Here is a 22,440-nt window from a genome sequence, read left to right on the forward strand (position 1 = left end):
CTGTGGGCAGGCAGATGGCAACTACTGGATGGCATATGTTCTGTCTCAGATACTAGAGCTGATGTGGTCTATCCAATTCAATTTTCTGGATCAGTACCCCAAATAACCAAATCAAATCTAAAGTTGACCAAAAACTGATTTGTAACCCTTTTGGTACTAATGGATAGTTGGAGAGTGGTCCCTGGTCAAAAAACGGTTGGGAACCATGCTGCCTATTTGACATTGTAGTTGGAGAATTGCATTTTTCCCTTTTATTTTTAGTTTTAGAATTTAGAATTGCAATAAAAGTGGTGGAACAATTGTATTGCATTTTGAAAAGAATCAAGCAGCAGAGGGCAGCAGCAGCCTCTGAAAAGTTTATGCACAGCTGAAAAGGGTTAAGTGTTGTACTTCCTTTCTTTTGTTTATTTTCATGTGCTGGCTAGGTTTCAGAACAGCAGAAGCAGGTTCCAAGAGGATGCATTGGTTTAAGAAAGCTACTGCCTACATGTGAGAAATAAACAAAATCATTTCTAAAAGTAACCAGGGCTTGTTGTGATATGTACACTATTATCACTTTTCAAGCTGAAAACATTCTCCTAAAAGCAGGATTTTTGGTTGGAGAATCTTTTTAGCTCATTTCCTTTCTTAACCTTGTCTTGCTTGAAGTAAAATGTGTGTATCCATGCATACAATACTCCATGGCTTTTCTTTTAAAAGGTCCAGTGGAATTAGGATTTCCAGACTAGATTTCCAGTAAGCAATGAAGTGGAAGAAGTGCTTCGGCAAGAACATAATTAGGTGCTCATCTAAACCCCTCCTCTCTATTCTTGCTATTTGGGGTTTTTTTTGTGGCCTTTTCAGAAGTATGTTTCCCTTTCTTTTGGACGATAGGATTTTTAAATAAAAAATCGAACAGTGAACAAATATATTTGTTTCTCAACCATATTTTACTCTTGGAGATCTTTGCAACAACTTATATAATTAATTCCTTTGAAAAGAAAAGAACTTCAAAAATTTTGCTTTTGTCTCTGTGTTGTTTTACATTGTCTTTGGTCACATGCAATGTAATACAACACAGTCTTCATCACTTGCCACAAACTCAACAAGAATGGAGACACTTTGACTACCTTTGGGAGGGAATTCCACTGTAGGTGTGTTGTAGCAGAGAAATCCTGGTCATTTGTACCTACCAATGGTGTATAGTATAACAATTTGGTTGATGGTTGGAATTTGGGAGGTCTAGATTCTAGTCTCCATGGAGCTGTGAAACTTATCATGTCATCCCGGGCTAGTCAGACTCTCTGGTAGCCACAGCGTTGTTGTGAACACGAGAGGCATGCCTTGGGCTCAATGAAGGAAATGTAGGATATAAGTATCACAAGCAAATCATCTTGATTGGAATGATTGAAAACAGATAGGCATCAGAAACACGAAAACAGATTGATGTTGAATGCCCAGGCCCTTTAAAAATGGACTAGATGCAGAGCTTTACAATGGAAAGGACCAGGCAGTCTATCTTTTTATTTCCTGCTCAAAAAAAAAAAGTTGTTGATTCACAGTGTTCTGACAGCCAAGCGGAAAGTGCCTTTTCCTGCACTTGACTATTTATATACAAGAGCTGGCTGCTGCTCACACTAGGGGCCAGCAGTGCTTTCTCACAAAGCTATTTTTTTCTTTTCCACTTACCACTCCACCCACCCAGTTGCTTTCTTTACACAGGGAAGCTGCAGACTGGGATGGAAAAAATGGAACTTGATTATGATCAGTAGAACAAAGACATTCACATAGTTGTTTGGAGTCTAATAAAGTCCAATGAATATACCTAATTACATTTCCAACTTTGTCTTACGGCTAGAAGGGTTTTGAAACATGTGCTATTGTTTTCTCTCTCGCGCACGCTGGATGGGTGCAGTTAATAATTGCCTTAATCACTCCTCTAATTCAACATTGTGGCACTGAATTTCTTAAGAAAGTGTTTCAGAGGTCCACAGTATTTCTTTTTTGGTCATTATATCCTTCCTTTTGTTTCAGCAATCCTGTGAGGGTAGCCGCCTTTACTTTGGGGTGTTATTATTTTATTTATTCATTATATTGTTCTGAACAAATTGAGAGGCTAAATTTGGTATGTGTGGCTAGTTCTTCCCTCCCATGTTTAATTATGGTTTAGCCAATGTAATCTGTGTCAGCAAGTAGGCATCATAATTGAGGTGCAAATCTATTTGCTATTTCCAGCTGGCACAGATCTACACACATGATGTACATAGTTTTAGATTCCTTTGCTTAGACATTTCTGAAGATGTTTCTGAACCCCCCCCCCCCAAGAAGGCCTTAAAAGCAACTATAAGATAAAGCATGTTTTGCAATTCAACTAATAAACAAATAATCTTTTGACCATCTTGAGAGTATCTCGCTTGAGAGTATCTTGGATACACTATATATTGTGCCATTTCACATGCTGCCATGGTCTTCTTTTGATCAGTTGATGAAACATTGTAGGGCAGTGTTGTTTTATTTACACCTGTATGGCTTGTAACAGTTTAACCAGAATAATACATCTTGGCTTCTCATTAGATAAGTGCCCTACTCTATCTGCAGAATGGCAGAGGGAATGTAACTGCCTGATGTCAGGATGCAAAAGTGCTCTCTGCATTCTCAGAGGCACTTATCCCTTTATTCACAAGTCCTGGCATAGGTGATAACTGAACCCTGTAGATCAGAGGTGAGTTATGTGTAATTCCTCTGACATAATCAAAGTACAAGTCCCGTCACGATTCACCATTTGCTACCTTGACTATGGCTGATGCGAGTTGCATTCCAGTAACTATTCTCTTATCCCTGGTATAGAACTCTTGGGAGTTCAGTTTCTAGGGTCCTGAGAAACCTTGGAAGGAGATGTCAAGATTGTTGCCTACCATTCATTATTATTGAGTTATGATCTTTGAGGCCAAAATCCGTTTAACTGTCTACAGGAGTTACTTCTCATCTGCACTTGATGTTGCAACAAAAATGTGCAATGCCAGGGGCAGCTTGGCGTGCAGAGGCAGAGAGTGAGAAAATCAGGCATGGCTCAGCAGGATCCAGTTCTTCCACCCGATTCCCCAACAATTTCTTGAGTTATAACTACATTATTTCTCTTGTTTCCCCATGTCCCTTATGTCTTATAGTTATTAGCCCTTCTAGAAGACACTCATGTTTTTTTATTCTGCTCAGAGCCAAACAATGAGCTAACACTCTAAGGAAACTATAATAGTAGAAGTAGGAGCTCCATCACTGCCTGGGATGTGTGTAAGATCAGGGTTGGATCAGGACATTTTTAAAGCAATTTCTGATTGTTTAAACCTATCAACTTGTTTAATATGGTTTTAGTCTGCATAAATTGATTGTATACACGTGTAGATTGTGTTTTCTTGTTTACTGTCCTAAGAGCTCAAAATTATTGTCCCCTACAAGAATAATGCTCTCTTAATTAAATTTTCCTTCAGTATTCAAATTTCTAGCATCACAAAGAACAAGACATTAAAAATCGTTCTCAATAAGGTCTCCTCTATTTGCTGTGTTTGGTATTTTTACTTGCATAAACTCTATGTCTAGATGCTCAACTTAGGTTTTAAGTTACAGCAATCCCTAAATGTGGAGACTGAAAGAAAATTTAATTTGGATAGAAGTTTCTTATTGGAGCCAATGCTTTCATTTTACCCTTCCTCCAATAGTTACAACTCTGCATATGGGCACTTAGGCAGGCATATAGTTTAATAAATAAAATAATATCATCAAGCATTAGTAGCCCTCCTTTATGAGAAAAAAAAATTATAACATAAGAAAAGTAGGAGTGTGATTCAGTATATCCATATGTTACTGAGTGATTCAGATAAGGAAGGTCCTCCTCCATACTTATATCTGCTGCAGCTTTGGGACATTTTTTAATTGTTACACAGTCAGAAGAAACGGGGCCAAGTTGTAGATCAACCTTTGCTGGCAATTCAAGGGAAACAGAAAAGCTGATTTATATGTTAATTTTGTTATACCATGAGTAACATGCAAAAGTACATAATGCTACTTATTGTCATAATTCTACTTATTCCCTCCCACCCAACTATATATGTATAATGTCTTGCAGGGGAGTGCTTAGGAGTAAATCTATTTGTACCAACCACCTTGCTACCCAGCCTGCAGATCTTGGGGATGTTTTTTTATTAGAACTTCCAGATCCCACAAATTAATATGATCATGTTGGTTGTGGGAGTCTAGGAGCTGAGATCCAAAAAGGGGGTAACATTTCCAAGCTGTGGTCTTCAATGGCTTAGGGCTGCCTGAGAATGTGTTGTTAATTTGTATACAGTGACAATGTTGCTCATTATCAGCATCTAGATTTTGCACTGTGCCTCCCCATGTGGGCAACGTTTGATCCAAAGCCATTGCAGTCCAACATAGGCTACTCAACTTGGTCACTGACAAATATTTGAACATGATTTTAACTGCTTCCAACTCTCTTTTTCCATTTGCAAGAGAAAGAGGAAGAAAAGAACTGCCAGTTTTTCTTGCTAGAGCACCAGTGAGGCAACCTAACAGGGAACAATCACCAGCATTTCATTGTTTTCAACCACATCTTCCTGCTGTGTTGTAATAACAAACCAGAACCCAAAATGTTATCAGGAGTTGAAAACCATCTGGATTTCTTCATTGGGTATAGGGACTTTGTTGTAGTAGTACTATGTTGTAGTGCACATAGTCCGGTGATCCAGAATGTCTGAGGACCAGCTAGTTTTGGTTTAGAGGGGAAAGAAACAAAAGCATGACTATAAAGTGCACCCTCTTTTTCCTTCCCTTGGGAACAGTTTTCATTTCTGAATCGACTCCCAACAGGTAAACAGCCATGGGCCGTTCCAGGGCTCAACTGCTGCAGGTGAACATTTTGGACAGAGCACAAAAGGAAAAATAAAAGCTCCTTGCACCACGTTTAAAAAAGGAACATATGGACATGCAAGGCATATTTAAATACTGTATCTCACCAAAAGGATCCCATGCCTATTTACCCAGAATTTGACAAATTATTTCTGAAGAATTTGCATGGGGGAATTTTTTTTTTGCATCCAAAAATTCAAAAAGATGACTGTGGAAATAGAATACAGAGCAAGCAACAATCCAGGAGCAAGTTGTTAGGGCTGGAGGGAAGCTCTGGTTCACATACCTGGCAACAACTAGAGCAAGTCAAACACTGTTTAGAGAAAGTTGTTCATGTGAGAGGAGCAGAGAATAATCCCATCAATGAACAATTGTTCCAGGCCAAGAAGCACATGAAGTAGCCTTTTGTCATAAGCATTTCCTGTTGTTAAGCAGCAGGCTGATGTTTGTGTATGTTGAGTGGTAGCCAGGAGCAAAGGGAAGGTGCCGAACCTAGAATGAGCCATAGTATTTAAAGCAGAAACTGATTCTTGGGTCATTTGAATAACACACACCACCTGTGTGTTATTAACAAAGCAAGATCCAGTCCTGCCCCACATCCTTTGATGCTTTGGCTTACTACTGGAATGACAGGATATTTTCAAGAAAATTTGAGTGCATTTTAACATGCAGAAAGAGACAAGTTGAGGCCTCGGTATCACAAAGTTTCTTTACAAGGAGGATTAATTAGTGACTACGGGGAGAGAGTTTTCTAGTTCTAAGATTCTGGAAAACTCCTGCAAGTAAATGGGGTTGATTGTCAAGTGGTGTGATTTGGTATAGAGTGGTTTTATTCCCATAAATGAATATATACCTATTATACTCTACATGGTTTGGATGTTAAATCCCACCAATCCACATCACCATGGCCAACAGTAAGGAACAAAACCTCTATAGAGGGATTTCAATTGAAGAAAGCTAGTCTATTAAATATGGACACCACATTAAATAATTGGACTAAATTCATTATCTATTAGTGGGCATGATACCAACGAAGTCTCCCCAGTAAAAAACAAAAAGAAAAACAGTATTTACATACTTGGAGAGTATAAAAAAGTAATGGCAGCCGCCATCAATAAAAGGATAAATAATTCAACCATTATTAGAAGATACCATCTGATTGTTTTTTTGAGGTCAAAGTATTCAACCCAGATTAAAAGGTATGCAATATTTACTCAAGGCATTGTAAACAGACTCAAAGTATCTCATAGCCACTCATTGGCATAGAAAGTATAAACGCACAATTTTCCTTGAGCAAAACCATACTTAGTAGCAGAAGTAAATAATTCACATAAAGGAACCTTTGGCCCTCCTGTTATTTTGAGGATCAGCTCTAATTAGCACTGCCAAGGGTAGAACACTATGGGGAGTTGGCATAGTATAGTGGTTTGAGCACTGTTCTAGGACATTGGGAGACCAAGATACAGATCCCTGCTAAACCATGGATAACCACAGGGTGACCTTGTGAAAGTCACACTCTCTCCACCTCCCAGGAATGCAAGGGCGAACCATCTCTGAATAAATTCTCCCAAGAAGGTACAAGTTCACCCTAGGATCACGGTAACTCAGAAGTGACTTGAAAGCACACAACAAAGCACTAAGGGCTTTTCTATGCTGCCCCTTTATCCCAGGATCTGATCCCAGATTATCTGTTTATCCCAGGTTATCTGGTTAAAGCAGATAACCTGGGATGAGATCCTGGGATAAAGGGCAGTGAGGAAGAACCCTCAGCGAGATGAACAGCAAACATGTTGAGGGCTCTGCATTCATAGTAGAAAGCAGGAAATAATATATTCTCTAAAAACTATATTCTCTAAAAACCACCCCAACCTGATATTATCTTGATGTTTTGGACTAAAAGCCCCATTAATGGTTGTGGTGTGAACAGCAGTCCAAACAAGTCTACTCTGTCTAGTGAGATAACAGTCATACACTTTGTCCAGTATCTACAGAATACTCGATATCTTTCATTGAAAGAAGAGGTGTAATGATTGAAGACATTTCACGTGCAGAAAAGGTGCTTTACCTTGTCTTATTTTTAAAAAGGAAGTGGGATTATGCTTTAGATCTTGGGAATATCCTTGATCTGTGTTTTCTTATTGAATATTTAAAGCAGGAGACACAGCACAAACTAAGCATATTCAATGCCCAAGTGGTTCATTTTTATTTGGAAAAAAAAGAGAAGAATCACCTGTACATTCTCACAAGCAACAATAACATGCTGCTATGTGCTTGCAACAAGAAGGGTAGTAGTAGTTCCTGTACTTCCCCAAAGCATCTGGAGACAAGGCTAGGCAGGAAAACAAGCCATCAACTCCACCCCATCCCTCGAACTTTTACCTCCCCCCTTTTTTTGTAGAAAACAATTAGAATTATATAAAACCTTAAAGGAAAGAGGATTCCAAATTGTGATTTTTGCAACCTTGGTTATTGATAGCAAACACAATTTGGAGGGGCATGCACTTCAGTGTATCTTTAGCCCTTTCTAGTAAATCTCAAAAGGCCATAATTCAGCCCTTCCAAATAAATAAGGGTCATACATACAAGTGATAAATAAAATGCTTTCTTCAAAATAAAATCAGTAATATACATAATTACAGCATTTTTTTTTGGTTTAATATGCAGAGAGCTAAATGGCAGCTCAAAAGCTCATGGTGGCAGAAGCCTGAAGGAAGTCCTCCAACAGCCTCCTCCTCCATCTCCAGCTGTCTGATGATTTGGACTACAACTCACTTAATGCCAGTGGAAGTTGGGAGTCCACCAATATCTAGCTAACAACACATTGGGGAAGGCTTGTTCTATAAACTAAATGGCTCATCCATTCTTGCCAAGTGACTCCATTTTTAAAGACATCTTGTATTTGTTTTGTTTTTTTTTTTCGAAAGAAAAGGAAAAAAGTAGGGACAAAGGAGAAACACCAAACAAAACACTTGAGGACAGTGATCTCTCTTGAGCCAATAAGGAGATGTGTTTGCTAACTTAACAGCACAGGGAGCAATAAAGCAGAATTGGGCAAAATTACTTTTTTGATTACAATTGATAGAATCCCCCCCTCCTGCGCCCAGCCTCCTCCATGACCAGCAGACTACACTGTGAACTGTAGTCGAAAAATACAGTATATCGTTATCCAAGATCCTCAAAGAAAAATAGTGGACAATATGAAGAGCAAACCATTCACTCCCACTGACTCGCTTTTCAATGGGAGTTGAAAAATGCCACCAAAATTACATCCAATGGCAGTATGTTCAGACCACTTGCTGACAGTACAGCACAGGTTTTGGTGCCCATCCACTACTTCAACGTAGCAGTCCAAACACAGAAAGCCTACTTTCCTCTGGGTCAAAAATGAATAATCTACCATCTTTGTTTCTTCTGCAGAGGCATTCCATTTCCATCCATTGCTCTTCTTTACACACACAAAAGAGGGAGCAATGAAATGCAAGCAACAACAACAAAGAAAGTCCAATTATTGTCCGTTGTGTTTTGGAGAAGTGGGTTGAAGTAGAGTTGGAAAAGCTTGTCTTATTTGTGTATGGGGAAGATAAAAGTAAAGTGTTTTGGAGAGGAAGGAGATCAAACCATCATTTAGAAGCACCAGCAGAAGCATTCAACAGCTGATTGCACTGGGCTGCTGTTTGCTCACAAAGTCCGAGATGAAGTCAAATTCATTTTGCCCCAGGAAAAGCTCTGGCAGCTCCTGAACTCTGTCCAGACCCAGTTCCATAGCCAAAGAGGTCAAAAGATCTTCATCAATAAGTTCTGTATCCATAACGTTCAAAGTCAATGCAGGAGGGGGCATGTGCTGCATGACCGGATGCTGGCTGGGCCCCATTCGGTATTGCTGAGCCCCCGTTCCCAAGGACCCATTGTTCATGCCCATGAGAGGATAGCCTTGATATTGTGTGTTGAGTTTCTGTAAATGCATGCTGGCCATAAGCTGCTGGGCGCCCACAGGCCCCATATACTGTTGTTGCTGTTGACTTGGACTGTTGAACATCATGGTGCTTGTCACCTGGTGGTGACCCATCTGTCCACTGATGTTGGGCCTAGGCCTGATTGTTCCGTCCATGGAGGGGCCTCCATACTGTGTCATCTGGTGGTTAGCTGGTAGCGTCCTTAGAACATGCTGCCCATGCTGTGGAGAGCCCTGCATCCCATTCATCCCTATCCGGTAGCCCTGTAGCCCGTTTGCACTGTGGTTCATTGGGATCATCATGTGATCAGCCATGGCGATCTGAGCACTGCAAGAGAAGACAGGACAGGATGCATGTGATTAGAACAGGAACAGCAATCTCAGACAAGACTCGCCAAATGGGCTCCATCTCCAGTGGTTCTCAACCTGTGGGTCCCCAGGTGTTTTGGCCTACAACTCACAGAAATACCAACCAGTTTACCAGCTGTTAGGATTTCTGGGAGTTGAAGCCCAAAACATCTGGAGACCCACAAGGTTGAGAACCACTGCTCTAAGCAAATGATTCCCAAGGCACAACTCCTCCTTGAGAAACCAAGAATAGCAGGTACAAAATGGTTCCCGGGTTCTCTGCATAGTGTTATGGAAATTACAGAACAGGATACTTAATAGAGCAATTTCAGCTACAGCAAGCAGTAGTGGTGTGGGCTGCAAAGATTCTTTGACTTGAGGCAAAGATGCAGAGTTCAATCTTTAAAGTTTCAAAAGTTTTGTTAGAAACATGAGAACTACATTTCTTGATAGAAAAAGTTGAGTCTAAGCTGTCTCTAACTGCATTACAGTAGAGTCTCACTTATCCAACATTCGCGTATCCAACTTTCTGGATTATCCAACGCAGTCATAGTAGTCAATGTTTTTGAAGTCAGTGTTTTCAATACATTGATATTTTGGTGCTAAATTTGTAAATACAGTAATTACAGTAGAGTCTCACTTATCCAAGCTGAACGGGCCGGCAGAACCTTGGATAAGCGAATATCTTGGATAATAAGGAGAGATTAAGGAAAAGCCTATTAAACATCAAATTAGGTTATGATTTTACAAATTAAGCACCAAAACTTCATGTTATACAAGAAATTTGACAGAAAAAGTAGTTCAATATACGGTAATGCTACGTAGTGATTACTGTTTTTATGAATTTAGCACCAAAATATCACAATATATTGAAAACATTGACTACAAAATTGCCTTGGATAATCCAGAACCTTGGATAAGCGATAAGTGAGACTCTACTGTACATAGCATTACTGCACTGCAAGAAGGGATATTTATCCAGAAAGAGGGATCATAAAATACCCGGGATACGTTGTTTTTCACTCCTTTATATGCATCCCCGAGACACTAATGTACATGGAACTATGTTGAATGCATCTAAACTGAACCACAATTTATAGAAGAAATTATCATTTGTTTGAATTTTTATTGTCCATGCATTCCAAAGACTTTTATCTGCATGGGACAATACTGTATTTTAATTATTGAACTCAGTCATTGAGTATACTTATCTGTCATTGTGGAAAACATATAAACATGAATATAATGTGTCATGTGATGTTGTAAACAGTTTTCATTTGTCCAATTTTCATGCGTCTGGAATAATTATATTTAGTCTATTATCATTGCTTTATTCTGTATATTAGCTAAACATAGGACAACTTTATATATACGTACATTCATAGATTTCTGTGTATTTTGAGTGACATACAGCCCGGAAAACATACAACAACCCCTATTCAAAGGCAACCTATACAGAGGCTAGGACTTGTAAATACAGTAGAGTCTCACTTATCCAACATAAACGGGCCGGCAGAATGTTGGATAATAAGGAGGAATTAAGGAAAAACCTATTAAACATCAAATTAGGTTATGATTTTACAAATGAAGCACCAAAACATCATGTTAGACAACAAATTTGGCAGAAAAAGTAGTTCAATACGTGGTAATGCTACGTAGTGATTACTGTATTTATGAATTTAGCACCAAAATATTACGATATATTGAAAACATTGACTACAAAAATGCATTGGATAATCCAGAACGTTGGATAAGCGAGTGTTGGATAAGTGAGACTACCAGGAAAAGCAGGTACTATAGGCTTTATTCAGAGGAAGGCAATAGTAAACCACTCAGGACAGGGTCACTGTAAGTTGGGAGTGAGCTTGAAGCAGCATAACCTCAAACCTTATATAAGTCTAGCCATTTATTTATCTATTTTAGTACTGGCTATACAAGAGGTAGTTAGTGCAATGCCTTTCTGACAAATACAGTCCTAAGCCAACACAGGCAAGGTACAGTAGAGTCACTTATCCAGGGTTCTGGATTATCCAAGGCATTTTTGTCGTCAATGTTTTCAATATATCATATTTTGGTGCTAAATTCGTAAATACAGTAATTACAACATAACATTACTGCGTATTGAACTACTTTTTTTGTCAAATTTGTTGTATAACATGATGTTTTGGTGCTTAATTTGTACAATCATAACCTAATTTGATGTTTAATGGGCTTTTCCTTAATCCCTCCTTGTTATCCGAGATATTCACTTATCCAAGGTTCTGCCTGGATAAGTGAGACTCTACTGTACCTGCCATTATGGATCGTACACCCCAAAACATTTACAATTCTTACATTTAAGACAAGTGTGCATTGTTTCTGTAACCAATGAGCTGCAGCTAATTTGCTGGAGGGGGTTGTGTGCATCTGCATATATACACACACACACACAATTCCAGCCCCCCTTCCCGACAGTGGCAGCAGATGGCAGCGGCCCTTCCCCCTGCTTCAGCTTTGGATTAGGCAGCCATAGCACGACACAAGATAGAGCTGCCTTCTCCGAGATGATGCTCTCTGCCTGCACATGGCTACAACTCCCATCATTCCCAACCAGCACAGCTTTTGTTCCATGTTTGGTGTCAGACACTCTGGGGCCGGCTGAGCTGCTGAAATTGCTGATCCGGGGAGCAGGGTGAGCTCCTGCTGTTAGCCCCAGCTTCTGTTCAGTGGGGCTAGAGGAGGCAAGGGCAAAGTTGGGCCTTCTGGGTGTTTTGGACTGCAACTCCCACCATTCCTAACAGCCTCAGGCCCTTTCCTTTCCCCCCTCCGCCGCTTAAGCGGCGGAGGGGGGAAAGGAAAGGGCCTGAGGCTGTTAGGAGTGGTGGGAGTTGCAGTCCAAAACACCCAGAAGGCCCAACTTTGCCCATTCCCGGACTAGAGGAACACACAGCTGTATAAAATCCCAATTACTCAATCCAAAGCAGACATTGTGGATTACCTGCCTTGATATTCTGGAAGGAAGGCAGCCTTTGTGTTCCCAGAAAAGGGTGTGCGCTTGGCCTGTTTATTCTGCCAAGGACAACCCCTGGCTCTGTGTGTGTGTGTTTTGGGTGTATGTATGTATGTGCAAGTGACAGCCAGGCAGCAAAGTTTCCTGTGAAGCTTTGAGAGAGACAAAGGCGGTTACAGCTTTGTCGAGGACGGGCCCAAGAGGGGAAGGATGCTGCTGAGAGATGGAGCTGGGGAAAGGAAAGGAAGGGGAAGGAAAAGGAAGAGAAGGGGATGGGGAAAGGAAATTTCTTTCCTCACCCCGAGCTTTAACTTAGTGTTCATGTGGCCCGCCCTTGTTTGATTGTAATGTAATGTAATGTAATGTAGTGTATATTACCATTTATTGTATTGTTCAATATGTTATGATTTGTTGTTCTATTTATATTCTGTTATATTGTATTGTTCTGGCCATGGCCCCATGTAAGCCGCCCCGAGTCCCCGAAGGGGAAGGAGGAAAGGAAAGGGAAGGAGGAAAAGAAGGGAAGGGGGAAAGGAAGGGAAGGAAGAGAAGGGTGAAAGCAAGGGAAGGCGAAGGGGGAAAGGAAGAAGGAAAGGAAGGGGAAAGGAAAGGAAGAGGGAGGAAGAAAGGAAAGGAAGGGAAGGGGAAAGGAAGGGGAAAGGAAAAGAAGGGAAGGAGAAGGGGGAAAGGAAGGGAAGGAGGAAAGGAAAGGAAGGAAAAGAGGAAAGGAAGGGAAGGGAAAAGGAAGGAGGAAAAGAAGGGAAGGAGAAGGGGGAAAGGAAGGGAAGGAGGAAAGGAAAGGAAGGAAAAGAGGAAAGGAAGGGAAGGGGAAGGAAGGAGGAAAGGAAAGAAAGGAGGAAAGGAAAGAAAGGGGAAAGGAAGGGGAAGGAGAAAAGGAAGGGGAAGGAGGAAAGGAAAGGAAGGAAAAGAGGAAAGGAAGGGAAGGGGGAAAGGAAGGGGAAAGAAGGGAAGGAGAATAGGAAGGGAAGGGGGAAAGGAAAGGAAGGAGGGAAGGAAGGAGGAAAGGAAAGAAAGGAGGAAAGGAAGGGGGAGGAGGAAAGGAAAAGGAAGGAAGGAGGAAAGGAAAGGAGGAAAGGAAAGAAAGGAGGAAAGGAAGGGGAAGGGAGAAGGGAAGGGAAGGGGAAGGAAAAAAAGGAGACGAGGAGGGAGCAAGGTGCCTCCTCCACCTCCCGCTCCAAGTGCCTTCCTCCCGCACAAAACTCCCAAGTTTAACCCTTTGCCGCCCGGCAGCCGAGCGCAGACAATGCGGCCCATGGAGGCGCTTTCCCGGCTTGCGATACCTACCTTGAGGATGGCAGTCCGGAGCCCACGAAGGCCCCTCGAAGGCCCTCCTCCGCAGGACAAAAGCCGAGGGAGGAGGAGGAGGCCTCTGAGCTGCCTATCTGTCGCCCTTTCTCCCTTCTGCCTTCCTCCCTGCAAGGCCTCCGCTGTGTCCCTTCCACCCAAGTCGGGGAAACTTCAGCTGGGCTTTTATACTCGCCGTGATGCAAAGGCGAGGACAGCGCGGGCCTTGATTGGCAGAGGCTTCCTGGTTGCTGATTGCGGGCTCCCCCCTTCCTTCCCTCTCTCTCTCCGCCTCCCCTTTCTTCTCCCAGGTCCCGCCTCCCTGTTTTTGTTTGCCACACAAAGGCGGGAGTTTGGAGCCTTTTTGCACCCGAGTTAAAGAGCCTTGCTGCTTCTCTCCCCACCCCCTTTCCCGGTGTGTTCAGCCACCCCCTCCCCACACACACACCTACAGTATCCACACCGTTTGCAGAAAACCCACACACAGGGATAGATAGTAAAAAGGTAAAGGTTTCTAAGCCGAAGAGCCGGCGTTGTCGGTAGACACCTCCACGGTCACATGGCCAGCATGACTGCATGGAGAGCCCTTACTTTCCCGCTGACCTAGTATTGATCTACTCACACTTGCATGTTTTCTTTCTTTTTTTGGGTGGGTAAACAGTTTATTAATTACAGTCGAGTCTCACTTATCCAACCTTCGCTTATCCAACGTTCTGTATTATCCAACGCAGTCTGCCTTTCAGTAGTCAATGTTTTCAATAGATTGCAATGTTTTGGTGCTAAAGTCGTAAATACAGAAATTAGTAAAGGTAAAGGTTTCCCCTGACGTTAAGTCCAGTCGTGACCGACTCTGCGGGTTGGTGCTCATCTCCATTTCTAAGCCAAAGAGCCGGCGTTGTCCATAGACACCTCCAAGGTCATGTGGCCGGCATGACTGCATGGAGAGCCCTTACCTTCCTGCTGGAGCAGTACCTATTTATCTACTCACATTTGCATGTTTTCGAACTGCTAGGTTGGCAGGAGCTGGGGCTAACGGCGGGCACTCATTCCGCTCCCAGGATTTGAACCTGGGACCTTTCGGTCTGCAAGTTTAGCAGCTCAGTGCTTTAACACACTGCGCCACCATACAGGAATTACTACATAACATTACCATGTATTGAACTGCTTTTTATATCAGTTTGTTGTAAAACATGATGTTTTGGTTCTTAATTTGTAAAATCCTAATGCAATTTGATGTTTAATAGGCTGTTCCTTAATCCCTCCTTATTATCCAACATTTTCACTTATCCAATGTTCTGCCAGCCCGTTTATGTTGGATAAGTGAGACTCTACTGTATATGGTACATAACAAAACAGCAAATTATAGCAGATATAGTCAGATAACAATCCTTTTGAAATGTACATGCATATCTATATTAGTCAATCAACCGGTTAATTCTAACATTGAGCACATATTATTATCAGTAACTCAAAACATACAGAATTGCTTTTTCTACATGTTATCCACTATTTTCAATCCAGGTTTCTACTCATTTTTTAAAAAATTAAATATAACAGTTCGCCCTAACATTCAAACAAAGACATACAATGTATTGCACACAACAGACCCTGCACACATATTTGCACGTTTTCGAACTGCTAGGTCGGCAGAAGCTGGGGCTAACAGCAGGAGCTCACCCTGCTCCCCAGATTCGCTCAGCAAGTCCAGCAGCTCTGCGGTTTACCAACCCCCAGAGTCGGACTTAATGTCAGGGGAAAACCTTTACTTTTACCTTTACTACTAAGGGAACAAATGCAAGCGCCATTGTGGATTTGTTCATTGGAAAACAAACACTCTTGCAATGTAAAGAGAGTGTTAGGAGTGAATCGTTGTGCTATTACCCATCAACTCCAAAGAATGAAGTTACAGTAGAGTCTCACTTATCCAACACTCACTTATCCAACGTTTCGGATTATCCAACGCATTTTTGTAGTCAATGTTTTCAATATATCATGATATTTTGGTGCTAAATTCGTAAATACAGTAATTACTATGTAGCATTACTGCGTATTGAACTACTTTTTCTGTTGAATTAGTTGTTAAACATGATGTTTTGGTGCTTAATTTGTAAAATCATAACCTAATTTGATGTTTAATAGGCTTTTCCTTAATCTCTCCTTATTATCCAAGATATTTGCTTATCTAAGGTTCTGCCGGCTCATTTAGCTTGGATAAGTGAGACTCTACTGTAGTTGTCCCTCTGTATTCACAGATCCTCCATCTATGGATTCAGTGGTATCCATAAGGCTGATGAAAATGAATTGACATCCCTGCACTAGACCAGGGATCCTCAAAATTTTTAAGTGGAGGGCTGGTTCATGGTCCCTCAGATTGTTGAGGGGCCGAATTATCATTTGAAAAAAAATATATGAACAAATTCCTATGCACACTGCACATGTCTTATTTGTTGTGCAAAAAAACCCCCAACAACATTTATTTATTTATTTGCTACATTTATACCCACCCTCTCTCACGCCGAAGGGGACTTAGAGCGGCTTACAAGTTGTATGTAACATACAATATATTATATTATTAGCATAGCACAATATTAGAATTATATATTACTATATAGCACTATACCACTATACCGTAATATTAGTACTGTAATGTTACATTTAATATATAAGATATAATTAATATTATTATATTATACAATATTATTATATTGTATCATTATTATTAGCTGCTCTGAGTCCCCTATTGGGTGAGAAGGGTGGGGTAGAAATACTGTCATAAATAAATAAATAAATAAATATTATATTGTATTACATTATAATATTATTATCAATATGTATACACAATATATTCTATTATTACCATAGCACAATATTAGTAAATGAAAGAACAATACAACGTTTAAAAATAAAAACAATTTTAACCAACATACTGTAAACCTATCAGGATTTCAATGGGAAGTGTGGGCCTGCTTCTGGCCAATGAGATAATCAAGTTAAGTAGGATTGTTGTTGTATGCCTTAAAGTCATTTCAGACTTTGGGGGAGCCTAAGTCTAAAACTGAGGGTGGGGGCCAGGTAAATGACCTTGGAGGGCCGCATCCGGCCCCCGGGCCTTAGTTTGGGGATCCCTGCACTAGACTTTAGCAGCAAAAGAGAAAAAAATCCAAACTTTTTGCGTTTTTCTTTCCTGTGTACTTTCCTGTTGCCCTCTTGTCCCTGGTTTTGCTGACTAAGCTTTCTGATATGTTTCCCACTTTCCCGCTTGATGTTTACTTTTAATTAAAAGAAATAGGAGCAGCTGAAAGGAGTGCTGAATCGATTTAGTTCTGTTTGTTGGAGAGCAGCCGCTCTGGACTCTTGCTCAGTTTTCCCCAGCATCGTCCAGGCACAAAGAAGGATTCATCATTAACTGGCCTTTGCTCATTCTTGGTCTTTGCTTCGACATAAACATGCACAGCAAGTTGCGACATGGTCTAACTAAACACCTCTTCCCCACGAGAAGGGATGTGAAAGGCTGGTCATAACTGCTGAAACGGAAAGAGCAAAGGCGGCGGTTGCTGCTGAGGCAGAGTTGTGTCAGCATTTCAGCTGGAGCCAAGAAGTTGGGCTCCGTTCACTCTTTCTGCCCCTAAACAAAGGCCTGAAGCTTAGCTTTCCAAGACTTGGTACTTGTATACGGTTGTTGTATGTTTTTCAGGCTGTATGACCATGTTCCAGAAGTATTCTCTCCTGATGTTTCACCCACATCTATGGCAGACACCCTCAGAAGTTGTGAGGTATGGAAAAACTAAACAAAGTTTATATATCTGTGGAAGTTCATGGGTGGAGGGAAGAACTTGTCTGTTGGAGGCCAGTGTGAATGTTGCAATTAATCACCTTTATTAGCATTACATTGCCTTCCCAGGCTCACATCTTGGCCTGAGGGAATCCTTTGTTCAGAGTCGTTAGCTGCCCCTGATTGATTCCTGTCTGGAATTCTTCTGTTTTCAGAGTGCTGCTCCTTATTTACTGTTCTGATTTTGGGTTTTTTTTAATACTGGTAGCCAGATGTGAGCCTGGAAAGGCAATTTAATGCTAACAAAGGTGTTTAATTACAACATTCACACTGACCTCCAACAGACAAGAGTTCTTCCCCCCACCCAGGAACTTCCACAGATATATAAACCTTCCTTGCTTATTTTCTCCATACTTCACAACCTCTAAGGATGCCTGCCATAGATGTGGGTGAAACATCAGGAGAGAATACTTCTGGAACATGGCCATACAGCCCGGAAAACATACAACAAGCCTGTGATTCTGGCCATGAAAGCCTTCGACGTCACTTGTACACATGGGCAGAAAAACATCATTTTAGTGTCCCAAGTTCAAAATCCCAGGAGCGGTTTGAGTGCCCGCTGTTAGCTCCAGCTCCTGCCAACCTAGCAGTTCGAAAACATGCCAATGTGAGTAGATCAATAGGTAACATTACCTTCCCTCCGGTGGGTGCCGGCCACATGACCTTGGAGGTGTCTACGGACAACACCGGCTCTTCGGCTTAGAAATGGAGATGAGCACCAACCCCAGAGTCAGACATGACTGGACTTAACGTCAGGGGAAACCTTTACCTTTACCTTTTACTTATTATTATTATTATTATTGACACAACAACATTGTATGACACAGCAAACAAGATAGATATGCTGGATTTTGTATCATAAAATCACAAGTCGAACACTTCCCAGGTGTTTAGGACTGTGTGATGTATTTTCGGATGATGCGCGCATTATTATTATTATTATTATTATTATTATTATTATTATTATTATTTTCTCTCCACAAAGGAGATTAAAAGCAGCTTACATTAAAAGCATTTCAATACAGTTTTAAATCCAAAAACATACAAACATTAAAATAGAATTAAACTTCAATGGTATTAATTAAAAATTACAGTAGAATCTCGCTTATCCAAAATAAACGGGCCGGCAGAACGCTGGATAAGCCAAAATGTTGGATAATAAGAAGGGATTAATGAAAAGCTTATTAAACGTCAAATTATGTTATGATTTTACAAATTAACCAGCAAAACATCATGTTTTATAACAAGTCTGCCACTTGTTTGGGAGCGTGGCTGCACTTGTGTTGGTGTTGGGCATGTTTAGCCTGCTGCGCGTTGCTGCCTAGAGAAACAGTTGTGGATCTGGACAAAAGGCAGACTGCGTTGGATAATACAGAATGTTGGATAAGCGAAGGTTGGATTAGCAAGACTCTACTGTAAAGTTAAAATCCTTAAAACTGATTAAAAATGTAACCATAAGGTACTATTATGGCTTGGTAATAATAGGATGTCTGGCCACATGCATTCTATGCATCATTAGCATTAAATGTAGCTAATCTTCTATATATATAAAAGAGTGATGGCATCACGGCGACCTACAAAACAACAAAACTACAGGCCCCCCAACCTCGAAATTTGACGACACAACCCATCATCCACGGCTCTAGGTTGATACAACAAAAAGAAAAGAAAAATAAAGTCCTAATTAGAGAGAGAGGAATAATTGCTTTTATCCAATTGCTGCCAGTTAGAAGGCTAAGCTCCTCCAACTTGATCTCCTAACAACCCAATAAAAAATAATAAAAAACACTAAAAAATAACTAAGAACACTAAAAAATTAATGCAATAAAATACTATAATAACAGAAAATAACTAAAAATAATACAAGAAAATAATAAAATATAATAAATAAAAATATAACTTACAATAAAATTAATTAAAAAAATACAAATATCGTCAAATAAAAATTACACAACAATTTTTAACCAATACCACTACCACTGTGCCACAGCAACGCGTGGCCGGGCACAGCTAGTGACATATATGAATGCATGGGTTCAGACATCCTAATGTTACTAAACCATTAGTAAGACACCAAAAATGATATTTTTCTGCCCATATGTACAAGTTACTAATTATCTACATTTAATTTTTCTCCTCCCTAATCTTGGGTGAAGATGTTCAACTGGATGAGCAACATAAAGCTTATGGTGCTGACCATTGTTCACATGGGCTTGCCTTGGGCTAGGCTGTGCTTATTCCTTCATTTCACTGGAGATTGACTCTTCTGACTCAGAGCTTGGAAATACCTCTTTTTGGGACTACAACTCCAATTCCCCTACTAAATGGGTCATCTCTGGCTGGTGGCAGCAAGCAAGGAGCAAATAATATTTTGGCTTCATTTATCTTTCTGTCTTTCTCACTTTTACTTGATTATTTTGGTTTTTTATGCGTGCATGTGGGAAATTTGTGCAGTTAGAATATCTGCTTATTTTTAAAAAAAAAAACCCTTCTGAGAACGTGAAATTGTACAGGTGACTCATGGCCAGCTGGAGATGTTCCGTCACAAGGTCACATGAACTGGTTTTACAGGTTTCTGTTTCTTATTCATGAGCCTGGTGCTGAAAAACAATCAGGTGTCAGTAACTGACTGGAAATCCATATTGATAACATTCCTTGTGTCCCGTTCAGATTAACCATAGGGTATTGTATCATCTCGCTTTAATAAACCCTGTTTGCCATCTTTCTGCAATAAAATCTTCAGTGTGAAACAAGGGAATGGTATTGATACAGTCAAATGGTAGCAATAACTTATGTTTGTTTTGCAGATTGTTTGCCTGCCCTGAATATTCCTTTATTGAAATGTGGTTTATACGTTGAAATGTGGTTTATACGTTTATACGTTGAATGAACTCAGTTAGCGTTGACATGGATTGGATTAAGGCTCTTGCACAAGGTCTGATGGATAACTGACATATATATTCAGCGTTGCACTGTGTTAAATCTTTTTATATTGTATTTTAATATGTTATTTAACTATTTTAACTGTTTTATTATTTTATTGTCTTATGATATACTGGTAGTGATCCTGCCAGTTGTGTAAGCCGCCCTGAGTCCCCTCGGGGAGAAGGGCGGGGTAGAAATATTGGAAATAAATAAAATAAATTGAATAAAATAATAAGATAAAATACAGAAGAGTCTCACTTATCCAACATTCACTTATCCAACATTCTGGATTATCCAACGCAGTCTGCCTCCAGCCCGGATCCACAGCTGTTTCTCTAGGCAGCAAGAATTGAACTTTTTATGGATATAATAATTCGACAATGTTGTTACTATAAGTTCATTTTATGCAATTCTATCTTTATTTGTAGTCAATTTGTTAGTAAAAGGTAAAGGTTTTCCCCTGACGTTAAGTCCAGTCATGTCTGACTCTGGGGTGTGGTGCTCATCTCCATTTCTAAGCCGAAGATCCGGCGTTGTCCGTAGACACCTCCAAGGTCATGTGGCCGGCATGACTGCATGGAGCTCCGTTACCTTCCCGCCGGAGCAGTACCTATTGATCTACTCACATTGGCATGTTTTCAAACTGCTAGGTTGGCAGGAGCTGGAGCTAACAGCAGCCGCTCCCGCCGTTCCCGGGGCTTGAACCTGAGACCTTTTGGTCTGCTGCTCAGTGCTTTAACGCACTTTGCCACCGGGGCTCCTCAATTTGTTAGTAGCCAATGTTTTTGTCATCAATGTTTTCAATACATTGTGATGTTTTGGTGCTAAATCTGTAAATACAGTAATTACTACATAACGTTATTGTGTATTGAATGGCTTTTTCTGTTGATTTGTTGTAAAACACAATGTTTTGGTGCTTAATTTGTAAAATCATAACGTAATTTGACATTTAATAAGCTTATCCTTAATCCCTCCTTATTATCCAACATTTTTGCTTATCCAACATTCTGCTGGCCTATTTTTGTTGGATAAGTGAGACTCTACTGTACAAGATGAGTGTGCAAATCAATATCTTAGCATACAGAGAGCAGGATATTAATGTCTTTGGGCATTACAGTAGAGTCTCACTTATCCAACACTCGCTTATCCAACATTCTGGGTTATCCAAGCATTTTTGTAATCAATGTTTTCAATACATCGTGATATTTTGGTGCTAAATTCATAAATATAGTAATTACTACATAGCATTACTGCATATTGAACTACTTTTTCTGTCAAATTTGTTGTTAAACATGATGTTTTGGTGCTTAATTTGTAAAATCACAACCTAATTTGATGTGTAATAGGCTTTTCCTTAATCCCTCCTTATTATCCAACATATTCGCTTATCCAACGTTCTGTGGGCCCGTTTATGTTGGATAAGTGAGACTCTACTGTACCAATGGCAGGGACACTTAGAGCAGTGGTTCTCAACCTGTGGGTCCCCAGATGTTCTGGCCTTCAATTCCCAGAAATCCTAACAGCTGGTAAACTGGCTGGGATTTCTGGGAGTTGTAGGCCAAAACACCTGGGGACCCACAGGTTGAGAACCACTGACTCAGCGGCTCACACTTAAACCTTTTATGGTCACATAACAGTATAAGAAAAATTTCCCTTCCACTTCTTCTTAAGTTTTTGAAGAGAAGGAAGCAAATGTGGAGAGAACAGCATCTGAAAATAAAAAAGAACCCAGCTGGCTCCACCCACAGATGTCAACGTCATGATTCACATCATTTCTGACATTCATTTCTTGAAATTGGGAAGTTGAAGTAGAAAGTATTTTTTCCTCCATGGAACGTGATCAGGCTATGACACTTGTCCACACCGTAGTGATATCATTCGTTGCTTCTCTTTGTGGTACCTTTGGGGTAGAGATTACATGGGTTTTATTGTGGGCAGGGAATTGAGTTCTTTGAGATCAAAGAGTTGGTTTCTTTGAGCAGCATAGCTGGTCTGACTTTTCGTGACCTCATGGACCAGTCCACGCCAGAATTCCCTGTCGGCTGTGGCAACCCCGAGCTCCTTCAAAGTCAAGCCAGTCACTTCAAGGATAACATCCATTTATCTTGCTCTTGGTCGGCCCTTTTTCCTTTTTCCTTCAATTTCCCCCAGTATCATGATTTTGTCATTATTGGCCAAAGTGCTTCATCTTTGCCTCTAATATCC

General features: G+C 40.5%; 1 protein-coding gene across 1 annotated transcript; it reads right to left on the minus strand.

Moving 5' to 3' along the window:
- Nucleotides 1-7,063: 7,063 nt before the first annotated feature.
- cited4 (Cbp/p300 interacting transactivator with Glu/Asp rich carboxy-terminal domain 4) lies at nt 7,064-13,742 on the minus strand. The gene is made up of 2 exons (XM_062962475.1): nt 13,479-13,742; nt 7,064-9,164 (listed from the first exon to the last, which is right to left on the minus strand). The coding sequence occupies exon 2, from the start codon at nt 9,149-9,151 to the stop codon at nt 8,531-8,533; it is 621 nt and encodes a 206-aa protein (XP_062818545.1). The 5' UTR covers nt 9,152-9,164; nt 13,479-13,742; the 3' UTR covers nt 7,064-8,530.
- Between the last annotated feature and the right edge of the window lie 8,698 nt (nt 13,743-22,440).

Source organism: Anolis carolinensis, unplaced genomic scaffold, assembly GCF_035594765.1.
Source record: "Anolis carolinensis isolate JA03-04 unplaced genomic scaffold, rAnoCar3.1.pri scaffold_10, whole genome shotgun sequence".
NCBI lineage: Eukaryota > Metazoa > Chordata > Lepidosauria > Squamata > Dactyloidae > Anolis > Anolis carolinensis.

Excerpts from the sequence above, each read along its gene's own strand:
- cited4 (XM_062962475.1), bottom strand. The coding sequence starts at position 9,151 with ATGGCTGATCACATGATGATCCCAATGAACCACAGTGCAAACGGGCTA.